Genomic DNA, 12970 nt, shown 5'->3' on the forward strand with positions numbered 1-12970 from the left:
TACTCACCTTTTACAAACTGTTAATTTTACTTCCAGCTTCCCCTACTTACTACCTGGTTGAATGATTGATCTTTACTGTTCTGCTCAAATAATCAACTTCGCTGTCTTATTTTTGAACATGTCAGTACACAAACATGCTGTCAGTACACAAACGCTGCACCCTTTTAATATATATATTTATTGTTCTATTGTGATAAATATTCATTTTCAAATAGAATTATTTATAATAAGGCCCAGATTTGTAATTGGGGTCAATTACATTTTGATTTTGGTCAGAGATTATGGATTTATTAGGCATTTCAGAGACCTGTTTGTGTACTGACAGAGACAAGGGCAACCTTGACCTTGAAATGACCTTGACCTTTGACCTTGAATTTTGCCATATCGAGCAATAAGAAGATACTTTGATAAAACTCCAAAATTGGCTACCAGAATTCTGCCTTATGAACTTATCAGTTTGCTCAAGGTCCATATCCCAATTTGCAACTATAGTGGAGAACCACCCATTTAGAAATTGTTGTACTAATAAACAAATGCGGAAATTTGGTTAATTTGTATCTCTTTTTAAGAAAACATGAATAATATGCGGTCTTCTCCAATCTGTGTGAAAAATAACTTTAAAGGGAATATAACGAAAGGTAAATTAATTAATCATGTCATATTTAGTATTTAATACTGGCCTCAAATGGCATTCCATCTCATCTCATTATCTCTAGCCACTTTATCCTTCTACAGGGTCGCAGGCAAGCTGGAGCCTATCCCAGCTGACTGTGGGCGAAAGGCGGGGTACACCCTGGACAAGTCGCCAGGTCATCACAGGGCTGACACATAGACACAGACAACCATTCACACTCACATTCACACCTACGGTCAATTTAGAGTCACCAGTTAACCTAACCTGCATGTCTTTGGACTGTGGGGGAAACCGGAGCACCCGGAGGAAACCCACGCGGACACGGGGAAAACATGCAAACTCCGCACAGAAAGGCCCTCGCCGGCCCCGGGGCTCGAACCCAGGACCTTCTTGCTGTGAGGCGACAGCGCTAACCACTACACCACCGTGCCGCCATGGCATTCCATTATTATTATTATTATTATTATTATTATTACATATTTACGACCCAAACTGTGAATTTCGGAATACTGATGTGTATAATTTCCGTATCAACTTATACACTCATGATACACTCATTACTCAAATCGGAATACTGCCCTCTATCTTTAAGTCAGGAATCAACCATATCAACTATTACACAGATTTATTTTTTACAGTTGTGGTCAGAAGTTTACATACAGTGACATGAATGTCATCTTGGACATGAATGTCATGGCAATATTTGGGCTTTCAGTAATTTCTTTGAACTGTTCTTTTTCTGTGGCAGAATGATTGTACAGCATACATCTTTAATAATAATTTAAAAAAACACTAGAATTTGGTGCACAAGTTTTAATTTTCTCTGGGTTTTCTGAAATCAACACAGGGTCAAAATTAAACATACAGGGTCAAAAATTTACATATGCTCACTTAGATTATTAATTCAGAGGTGCTGAAACTTCCAAAATGTCTCTCATCTTGCCAAGGCCGAGGTCTCTTAACTTCCTGTTAGTGATCATGATTGACTACAGCTGGTAGCTTCTCTGTGCCTTCATAAAAAGGGTTTGTTTACAGCACTCATTGGCTTGACCAACACACGGTAAAATGGGAAAGTCCAAGGAGCTCAGTGCAGATCTGAGAAAGAGGATTGCAGATATACACAACTCTGGAATGTCTCTTGGAGCCGTTTCTAAACAACTGCAAATTCCAAGATCAGTTCAAACAATTGTATGCAAGTTATTGTGATGTGTAGTCACTTTATCAAGCCACTCTGCTTCAAGAAAACCCAAGCTGTCATCCTCAGCTGAAAGGAAATTGGTTTGGATTGTCAGGAACAGCCTGGGAACCACCATGGTACAGCCCTGCCATGAACTGGAAGCTGATGGATCACTGTCTACAGTTCAGATCACCATGGACTAAGAGGCTGCTGTCCAAGAAATAACCCCCTGCTCCAAAACTGACACCTTCAAGCTTAACTAAAGTTTGAAGCTGACCACACAGACAAAGAAAAAGCCTTCTGGAGGAAAGCTGTATGGTCAGATGAGACAAAGATTGAGTTGTTTGGCCACAATGACCACCATGTACAGAGGGACACTGTACCAGCTGGTAGTGGTGGTAGGATCATCATGCTCTGGGGCTGTTTTGCTGCCAGTAGAACTGGTTCATTGCACAGAGTGGATAGAATAATGAAGAAGGAGGACAACCTCAGAATTCTTCAGCATAAACCATCAGAAACTTGAACACGACTTGGGAGTTACAACAGGACAATGAACCCAAACACGCATCAGAGCTGGTTGTGGAGCATAAAGCAGGCTAACATTAAGCTTCAAACAAGTCCTGACTTCAACTCTATTGAAAATATATGGACCATGCTTATAAGTCGAGTCCATGGCAAGAAAAAAAAAACAAATTTAATTGCACTCTACCAATTCTATCATGAAGAGCCGTGAAATATCCAACCAGAATTCTACCAGAAGCTTGTTCATGGTAAACAAAAATGTTTGGTCAAAGTGAATCTTATGAAGAGACATTTCACCCAAATATTACGTGTGTTGTATGTATATTTTTGACCCTGTATGTATAATTTTGACCCTGTGTTGATTTCAGAAAACCCAAAGAAAATTAAAACTTGTGCAACAAATTCTAGTTGTATAGTGAAGGTTTCCATTTTATTTCTAAGCCCAAAGAAATGCGTCAACACCTTTGTTCATGGAAATGAAGCAAATGCAGTAATCCATACGGTTGGATTATTCTTTGAATAAGCAGAACTCACCAGTGTCCTCGGAGACCTGAGAGACGTCGGGCAGCTTGCGGACGAGGCGTGAGGGCTCCTGGTAATCTGCTCCGAGCGGAAAGATGCGCTCGTAGGTGGAGCTGGACTCCTGCTCGCTTGGTGCTGAGGAGTTCAGGTTGTTGTTACAGCTGAAGGCCTCACTCTGGATTGACAGACTAGCAGTTAGCTCGTCGTCAAGCATCCTCCGAGAGACCTAAATATAAAGGAGGAACAGTGAAGGATGTCGAAAGAGCTTAAAAGTATTTATAGTGCAGCAGGTGTGCAGGAACGCTCCTCATCACTGCATTACATTCAACCGGGTAAACTTTTGCAAAATGTATTAAGCATTTCTGAGCACAGTTCTTCCTGAAGTACACTGAAATTACCCTTCGGACTCTTCCTCAGAATTATACAGTATATAGCTACACCCGAAATGTAACAGTTATTCCACAAAATCAAGTCATACATGAGCTGATGGCTGATGAGGTCCGTAGCACCGAGTTGTCTATAAGCCATGTACGACGAGATTGAGTGGAATAACTGTTTTATTCTATCCACATTCACTGGATTTTGAGAATGAGCTGATAGCCTAGTAGTAGAGCAGCCAATCAGAGACCGCGATTGCTCATATTCAGTGACTGTGGATAGAATAATTAATTTTATTAATGCTTGATATTATTGGTTTAATGATCAGACTAGTCAGTAAGGTGTTTAAGGCCCCGGTCCCACAACACCGATAACTATAACTAGATCTATAACTATAACTATAACTGTACCTCTGCCTGAATTTAGTTCCAGTCTGGAGCAGAAACACCACAACTATAATCCTGACTATAATACTGCTTGGTCCTGACACTCAGGGAAATAAACGCATGCAACTTAGGAATAGTCATGGAAGGCTTTATTTTCCAAGTATTCCGAGTCGTACTGTACAGCTTGGACTTCAAAACAACCCATGCGCACACTCCGGTGGTTGATAAAATACAGATAGGTCACGGACTACAGAAATATAATAAAAAGGGATACAAAATACGGAGTGGTTACAGATTTTAATACGGATGCATCACGTATGTTAATAATTTACAGATTGGTCACGGACGTTTCAGTATATTACGGATTGGTTACCGATTTCATACGGATGACGCATCACGGATAAAACTTAAAAAGTCTAAAACAATTCAATGTTTGGACTGCCGAAGTTCATCATTAAAACATCTTACCTGCATTTACGGTATATGTTTACTTTATTAATTTACTATTGATATTTCACAGAGTGCTGTCGCCTCACAGCAAGAAGGTCCGGGTTCAAGCCCCGTGGCCGGCGAGGGCCTTTCTGTGCGGAGTTTGCATGTTCTCCCTGTGTCCGCGTGGGTTTCCTCCGGGTGCTCCGGTTTCCCCCACAGTCCAAAGACATGCAGGTTAGGTTAACTGGCTTGCCTGCGACCCTGTAGAACAGGATAAAGCGGCTAGAGATAATGAGATGAATGAGATGAGATATTTCACAGAAAATCACATATCCATGAATAAAAGATCCGTACTTTCTTTGTATTATATTTTTTATTTTCCATGAATTTGTATTCCGTGACTTCATGATGCAGCAAGGATGTACAAAGGTGCCTGAGGAAAAATAACACGTGCTCAGACAATGTCACATGTAAACAATTACTTGATTGGTCAGATGTTTTATCGGAGCAGGTCCAGGCCTGGAAAAATCCCTCCAGAAGCAGTCTCGCTGATATGGATAAACCCAGGCCTGGGCTATAGGCATCATTATCGGTCTGATTTGATCACCAACCACATAAACTGCAGGGGACTGATTTATTTATAGTTATCATTGTAGTTGTAATTATAGTTATCGGTATTGTGGGACCGGGCCTTAACTCAATGTAAATATTCATTAATATTTGATAAAACCAAAATGTCATTAGTTGGAAGTCATTGGGTCTCATTTTCCATGTAGGTTTTTAAATGTACAGAAGAAGGTGTGAGTGTGGAACTGGAGAGGAACCGTAACCCAGAGTTTTTGGGCTGCATTACTGAAAACCCTGCCTCTCGAGTAAGTCAGAAAAGAGCATGTGGACATCAGAGGAACGACGAACAGTAACTAAAAAATAAGAATCTTTAATTACACAACAGATCTCACCTTCTCCAGCACCTTCTGCCAGACCTGTCTCCAGAGAATGATGACGATGATGGCCACCAAGATGAAAATGATGGCCACCAAACAGCCGATCAGAATTCGAGTGTTGCTGTCGTCGACTTTGTGAACGGGGTTGTCCCCTGAGGACAGGATACAAAGTGAAAAGAAGCTTTAGTATTAAGAAGCACCAAGATGGGAAGAAAGATTTAGTGGCTTCATTGACTCTACTGAGTTTAGAGACTTAGTGGAGTGGAATGGAAATGATCAGCAGGACGTCGAACCTGGTTGGGTGTTGGGTGGAGCGCCGGTCTTGCGGGGAGCTAAAGTTGTGTTGTACATTGCTGTATCTGGAGAAGCAAGTGAAGCTAATTACTGTGAAATGTTCATGAATGAACATGCTTGTATTTCTGGTTATATTTTAATCATTCAACCTTTTATCATTGAGTAAATGAACTCGAAGGGCACTTGGTAGAGTGTATACCTCCACCAAGCCACATAGTATTAACATCAAAATCAAATCACTTGAACCAAGGATAATACTAAAGCTGTCCACCAAATTTCATCCAAATCCGTTCACTACATTTTGAGTTATGTTGGGAACAAACAAAAAAAATCCTGGATCCACATACATATCCGGATTTGTATCAAAATCTAACCAATTGTTTCTCGGCCCATGGCTCAGTTTTAATCAAAATTTCATAAAAAACTCCAACAAAGTTGGTGGAGGTAAAAATTAGACCTCTGTGCTATGAAAAATGCACTTTCAAGTTCAAAATATTTTAGGAATTGGTAATGGTAGAGATTATTGTCAGTGAAGTCTCCACGCTCACCTGACTGAAAGGTGATCTCACTGAACATCATCCACATGTCAGAGAAGTAATACTGACACTTGATGGCACTGGCCATGTGGTTTTGGAGGGACACGGTAACAAAGCGAGCGCTGGGGTTGCCGTCATCCATCACAGGACTAAAAGACACAGGTGTCGGCTCCCAGTCCGAGTCTGAGCGGAAATAACATACCACCTTCTGGAAGACCTTTACTCTCTGAGAGAACATGTTGTTGCAGTGCACCTGAAATAAGCACAGTGTTAAAAAGAGAGAAAGATAGACATTCAGATGTAGGAATAACAAGAGATAGAATCAGAATCAGATATAGTCAGCTTCTGAATTATTCATTAAAATGAGGAATATACTGAATATCATGAAGAACGTGTAATGGTTGATATTTAGAGCTTAAACATATATGGAAGTGAAGTTTTAATTCAACTTTAAAAACAAACAACATGCTTTCATATTTTGTGTACCATAGTGACACTTTTTTATTTTGTAAATGACTGGTTTAAAAATTATTGGCACCCTTACAGTTAATACAGTCAAGCTGGAAAGTCTGCACACCCCTTTCACCTTTTCCACATTTTATTATGTTACAGACTTATTCTACAATAGATTGAGCTCATTTTTTTTATCACAAAATTCTCCACAAAATAGCCCATAATGACAAAGTGAAAGTAGGTTTTTAGACATTTGTGATAATTTATTAAAAATCTAAATGTAAAATACCATATGTACACAAGCATGCACGCCCTTTGATATGACACCCAAAAGTGAACTGAGGTGCATTTTCTTTCCATTGATACTGCTTGAGATGTTTCTACAACTTAACTGGAGTCCACCTGTGGTAAATTCAATTGATTGGATATGATTGGGGATTGCCAACACCTGCCCATAGTCCCACAGTTGACAGTGTATGTCAGAGCAAACTCCAAGCCATGAGGTCAAAGGAGTTATCTGCAGACCTCAGAAACAGGATTGTGTCAAGGCATAGATCTGGAGAAGGGTACAGAAAACTTGCTGCAGCTTTACAGGTCCCAAAGAGCACAGTGACCACCATCATTCACAAATGGAAGAAGTTTGGAACCACCAAGAATCTTCCTAGACCTGGCTGTCTGGCCAAACTGAGCGATTGGGGAAGACAGGCCTTGGCCAGGGAGGTGAGCAGGAACCCGAGGGTCATTCTGACAGAGCTCCAGCGTATCCTTGTGGAGATGGGAGAACCTTTCAGAAGATCAACCATCCAGGCAGCACTCCACAAATCAGGCCTTTATGGTAGAGTGGCCAGACGGAAGCCACTCCATAGTAAAAGGCACATGACAGCCTGCTTGGAGTTTGCCAAAAGGCACCTAGAGGACTCTCTCTCAAACCATGAGAAACAAGATTCTCTGGTCTGATGAAACCAAAATTGAACTTTTTGGCCTGAATACCAAGTGTCTCATCTGGAGCAAACCAGGCACTGCTCATCACCTGGCTAATACCATCCTTACACTGAAGCATGGCGGTGGCAGCATCATGATGTGGGGATGTTTTTCAGTAGCAGGAATGGGGTGACTAGTCCTGATAGAGGGAAAGATGAATGCAGCTAAGTACACTGAGATCCTTGAAGAAAACCTGCTCGAGAGCGCTCTGGACCTCAGACTGGGGCGAAGGTTTACCTTCCAACATGACAATGACCCGAAGCACACAGCCAAAAGAACAAAGGAGTGGCTTTGGAGAAAGTCTGTGAATGTCCTTGAGTGGCCCAGCCAGAGCCCAGACCTGAATCCAATTGAACATCTATGGAAGGAGCTGAAAATGGCTGTGTACCGATGCTCCCCATCCAACCTGACAGAGCTTGCAAGGATATGCCAAGAGGAATGGGCAAAAATGTCCAGAAACAAGTGTGCCAAGCTCATAGCTTCTTTCCTAAGACGCCTTGAAGCTGTAATTGCTGCCAAAGGTGCATCAACCAAGTATTAGGCTAAGGGTGTGTAGAGATATGTAACCCCTAAATAACCTATTGCATATTTCCTAAAAACCTGCTTTCACTTTGTCATTATGGGCTATTTTGTGTAGAATTTTTTGACAAAAAATGAACTCAATCTATTGTAGAATAAGTCTGTAACGTAACAAAACGTGGAGAAGGTGAAAGGGGCGTGCAGACTTTCCGGCTTGACTGTATTTCTGAAAAATTTCATTTTAAGTGTATAAAAGGTGCTATATCAATAAAATTATTTATTATTACTATTATTTTTGATGAGGCCTTGTCTGGAGTGAATAACAGCACTGAGCCTTTCCTGTAAACTCTAAAAAGTTGGATTTATTCGATGAGTGTGTCCTGCATGTGGAACATTTTATGCTTCTTTATGTTCTGTGATTGGTGCATGCTGACTCTTCAAATCCAGTCATAGAGTTTTAGGGCCCGTTTACACGAGGACGCTGTCGGGTAAAAACAACTAAATATTTTATCGGAAGTGCCTTTCGTCTACACGGGGACGGCGTTTCCGAGGCTGAAAAACGGAAAAAATTGAAAACGCCTTCCAGAGTGGATAAGTTAAAAACAGCCCCCGTTGCATATCCGTCTAAACTACCCAATACGCGAAACTCTGCTCGGATCTGCTCACGTCGGGTACGCGTTTACGTCATACATATGTCATATACTGTACATGCCAGCCCGGGAAGTAAGAAAGTAAGTAAAAAAGTAAGAGCATGTCTGATTACATCCATCCAACGGACCTTCAAGCTGCTCTGGCAGCTTTAATAAACGTCTAGGACTCCTTTGAACATCTATACCGAATCTGCACATATACCGTTAATGAACAGAGGCGGGTATAGCATGCTCTTACTTTTTTACTTACTTTCTTACTTACCATAGCCAGAGTAGTCAAAGTTTTCGCGGCGCAGATGTGCAGATCAGACAAGACGGAAGACGTTGCGCATGCGTGCAGACATAGCGGAGGTCTTTCACAGCACCACCAAGCCGCCTGGCATGCACATCCAATTGAATTCCACACGTTTATGCGTCACCGTATAGACGCAGATTTCCTCCATGAAAACGGTCGTGTAGACGCGGAAAAAAGTGAGAACGAAAACGGACTTTTGCGTTTTTGTTTCAGACCGTCCCCGTGTAAAGTGGGCCTTAAACTATAAAAGTTCTGCAAGGCCTGAGATTATGGGGAAAATATTGATTTTTGTGTCTTACAGCCACTTCTGTATGGGTTTGAATGGCGCCATGAGCTTACAGTTTATATATCCTGGTATCTTGGTTTAATAGCATTGTTAAAAATATTATAATATTAATAATAAAAAAGGTAAAGTACATTTATTTTCCAACTGTATGGATCACTGTGTGCCATATTTATTCTATATATAGAGGATATTACACAGTGGCACTTTAAGTTTATCTTCGAGTGTTGAACATATTCACAAGTGAGCAAAGTGAACAAGTCTTCGCTTCACCATATAATGTTCTCTATATTATATGGACACATCCACCAAAAAAATGCAAGTTAATCCAAAGAATTTTAATTTTGAACCAGTTTGTCATTCTGCCAATATGCATCAAGTCAGCAGGAAAACACTGGGAGTGACATCATCAAAGTGAAATATTGGGAATTATTATGCATACATGACACTTTTTTGATGGAATAAAAACACGTGTTCTATTCCCTTCTAGTGGGTTTCATTCATTTGGCTCGATAGCATGCAATATTGTTAGCATATCGCTTATCCTACGTGTATTACGTCACTCTACCCAATGGAGAATGAGTGTTGAATATGGTTTACGATATTGCATGAATGTCAAGAAAACATGATATCACACATCGGAAACGTAAAACTTTGGCGCTAGTGAGTGACTGTGACAATTTGTAAACAAACATGGCCGCCAGGTTTGCTTCGTTAAATACGGAAAGTTTTGATTGAATTTTGAAAGAGAAAGACGCGTTGAACACCCGAAAGGAATGTGTATGTAAAATTATAATAATATTGGCTGGCTTTTTTTTTGTGGTATATCAGATATATTCCATTCAGCTACTCATCTTCGACTCGTTCAATATCATGCTAGCTGAATAGAATATATCTGATATACCACTCAACGCCAGCCAATATTATTTAAATATGTCACTCAGATCCGTGATGTATTTCGTATGAAAAATGCGAGTTTTTCAACACGAGAAGATAAACTTCATATCTTCAAGCCAACTTGTGATTTTCTTTATATTATATTGACACATTCACAAACAAAAAGTACCCAAATTTATCAAAACAATTCAACAATTTCCTCCCGAGTGGCATATAGAGATTTATGTCACGGTTTTGGATCTCTATGTCCTGGATGGAGCTTGTATGAAAAATACGAGTGGCATATTTTGCATTAAAACACTCATGTCTATGTAATATAATTATTTATGCCCATTGTCTTGAAAGGTGCCGATAATTTTGCAGCTTACTTTATTTTCAGTTATAGCAAAAGCTGATTAGGTTAAAAAAAATGAAACACTTGGAAGTATGACACAGTTTCACTACCTTCATAGTAGTGAAGTTGCGTGTTCGGTCGAACTCAAACATGATCTCAACATATCCATTGGGGAAGCTCTCGTTGGTCCAGCCCACATAGTCATAACCAGGCCACACATTGTAGACATGACTGAGAGTGAAATCATCCAGACCACACATACCATCCGTCAACTGCCCCAAGCCTTCTGTCATACTGCAGAAAGAGACAGACAGACAGACAGAGAGAGAGAGAGACCGAGAGAGACAGAGAGACAGACAGAGGGGGGAGAGGGAGAGAGAGACAGACAGACAGAGAGAAAGGGAGAGAGAGAGACAGAGAGAGAGGGGGAGAGAGAGAAATAGAGAGACAGACAGAGGGGGGAGAGGGAGAGACAGAGAGACAGACAGACAGAGAAAGGGAGAGAGAGACAGACAGAGGGAGACAGACAGAGAGAGACAGAGAGAGAGAGACAGACAGACAGACAGACAGAGAGACAGACGGGGAGAGGGAGAGAAATAGAGAAACAGACAGACAGAGAAAGGGAGAGAGGGAGACAGAGAGAGAGAGAGACAGACAGAGAGAGAGGGAGAGAGGGAGAGAGAGAGAAAGGTTGATGCACAGAGGATTCTTTGGTACTTTTACTTCCACAGTTATGGCTGTGTTTATCCTCCTGTTCAGTAAATGTACCTATAAAATATAGGATTGTACAATACTATGACATGATGTAAAAAATTTTCTTTTCTGAAATATTGTGGGTATCAACGATACTTTATAACACCAAATATCCCCAATGTTTCTCGTAGTCTTATAGTTAGTCAAACGTTTGTACACCCCTACTCATTCATGAGTGTTTAGAAGAAGAAACCTTTATTTGTCACATGCACACTTCAAGCACGTTGAAATTTATCCTCTGCATTTAACCCATCTGAAGCAGTGAACACACGCACACACTCAGAGCAGTGGGCAGCCACACCAGAGCACCCGGGGAGCAGTCAGGGGTTCGGTACCTTGCTCAAAAAAAAAAAGACTCCTTCCTGACTTTCTCAAGGTGGATGTATGGTCTTTTCTTAACCAGGAATAGGCAGGTATGTGGAAACTCATCAAACAGTTCAACAAATTGAGAAACAGTAAAATTCGACTCATTGTATCTTTCATGTGAAGGAGAAGAGAACACCATACTTCACAGGCAGAACTTTCAGCAGTGACTTGCTGACTATTTGCTTGTGAATATGAAGTGCTACATGACTGTATATTTGTTCATTTCTCTTATTATACACATACAAATGCACTTCACTAGCTAACTAGCTCACCATACATTATTATATCAACATGATCTACAACCCCAGTTCCAAAAAAGTTGGGACGCTGTGTAAACTGGAAATAAAAACAGAATGCGATAATTTGCAAATCATGGAAACCCTATATTTCATTGAAAATAGAACAAAGACAACGTATTAAATGTTGAAACAGAAATTTTATTGTTTTTTGAAAAATATATGCTCATTTTGAATTTGATGTCAACAACATGTTTCAGAAAAGTTGACACCGGGGCATGTTTATCACTGCGTTTCATCACCTCTACTTTTAACAACACTCTGTAAGCGTTTGGGAACTGAGGAGACCAATTGCTTTGGTTTTGAAAGAGAAATGTTGTCCCATTCTTGCCTGATATACAGTTTCAGTTGATCAACAGTTCGGGGTCTCCTTTGTCGTATTTTGCGCTTCATAATGCACCAAATGTTTTAAATGGGAGACAGGTCTGGACTGCAGGCAGGCCAGTTTAGCACCTGGACTCTTTTACTATGGAACCATGCAGTTTTAATATGTGCAGAAAAATGTTTGCCATTGTCTTGTTGAAAGAAGGAAAGCCTTCCCTGAAAAAGATTTAGTCTGGATCAGGGGCGATTTCTCAGAGACAACAAGGGAAGCCGAAGTTCCCCTAAAATTCTCTCCCCAAACTGCGGCGTCTACGACGTTGAATTCTCATTAAAACAATAACTCGCATAACATAATATATGGCCAAGATTGTATTTACGTTCATAACTATCCCTATGTCATGCTGTAACTTATTTGAGTGATGTCTGACGAACTTGCAGTTCGCTACGAGAATCACCTTTGCTGCCAGGCTGTAACCTTTCTTATTTCAATGGGCTCTATGGACTGGCAGCTGGGTATCCATTGCAGTCTATGAGACGGCTCTGAACAGCCAATTTCGGCTAGTTGTTATTGGTTAAAATCGACAAAATCGTCACTTCCAGGGAAGCCGGGTATCTCTGGGGGTAAACGGGACATTGGGAGGGCCAAGAAGCCGGGCTGATAAAGGATTATTGGAGGTGGTGTTTGAAAGACATGAGGAGGGCGGTCACTGTACTTCGGCGAGGAACACAGTAAGCATGATCAGTCAGTCCCTAGCGGATGTCGAGAAAGTGTAGTCGTGTGCCAAAGTGCTGTCCGAATTTCTTTTCATATAAACGGTTCTTCTCATTGATGTCTCTGTACATTACTCTGTAAATAAATGTAAATATTACTCATTGTGCTCCGTTAACTTTCATCCATTCTATCAGTTTGATCATTCGTGAATTCACTCGTTTATTTAATTTGTAGTTCAATCAACATGGTTGTAGGCTAGCTTGAGCCTTATTGGGATCTGCA

The 12970-nt window shown here is 40.7% G+C and overlaps 1 protein-coding gene across 2 annotated transcripts in view; it reads right to left on the bottom strand.

Annotated features, from left to right (window-relative positions):
- The window catches only part of ddr2a (discoidin domain receptor tyrosine kinase 2a), a 136924-nt gene that overhangs the window by 25987 nt on the left and 97967 nt on the right, over positions 1–12970 (bottom strand). For both annotated transcript variants that reach the window (XM_060920027.1, XM_060920026.1), the window contains 5 exons: positions 10348–10531; positions 5838–6078; positions 5289–5354; positions 5011–5147; positions 2868–3081 (listed from right to left, as the gene is read on the bottom strand). In XM_060920027.1, the coding sequence (XP_060776010.1) occupies positions 2868–3081; positions 5011–5147; positions 5289–5354; positions 5838–6078; positions 10348–10531 (842 nt within the window). The remainder of the gene's footprint in view (positions 1–2867; positions 3082–5010; positions 5148–5288; positions 5355–5837; positions 6079–10347; positions 10532–12970) is intronic.

This window comes from Neoarius graeffei, chromosome 4 (genome assembly GCF_027579695.1).
Source record: "Neoarius graeffei isolate fNeoGra1 chromosome 4, fNeoGra1.pri, whole genome shotgun sequence".
Lineage (NCBI taxonomy): Eukaryota > Metazoa > Chordata > Actinopteri > Siluriformes > Ariidae > Neoarius > Neoarius graeffei.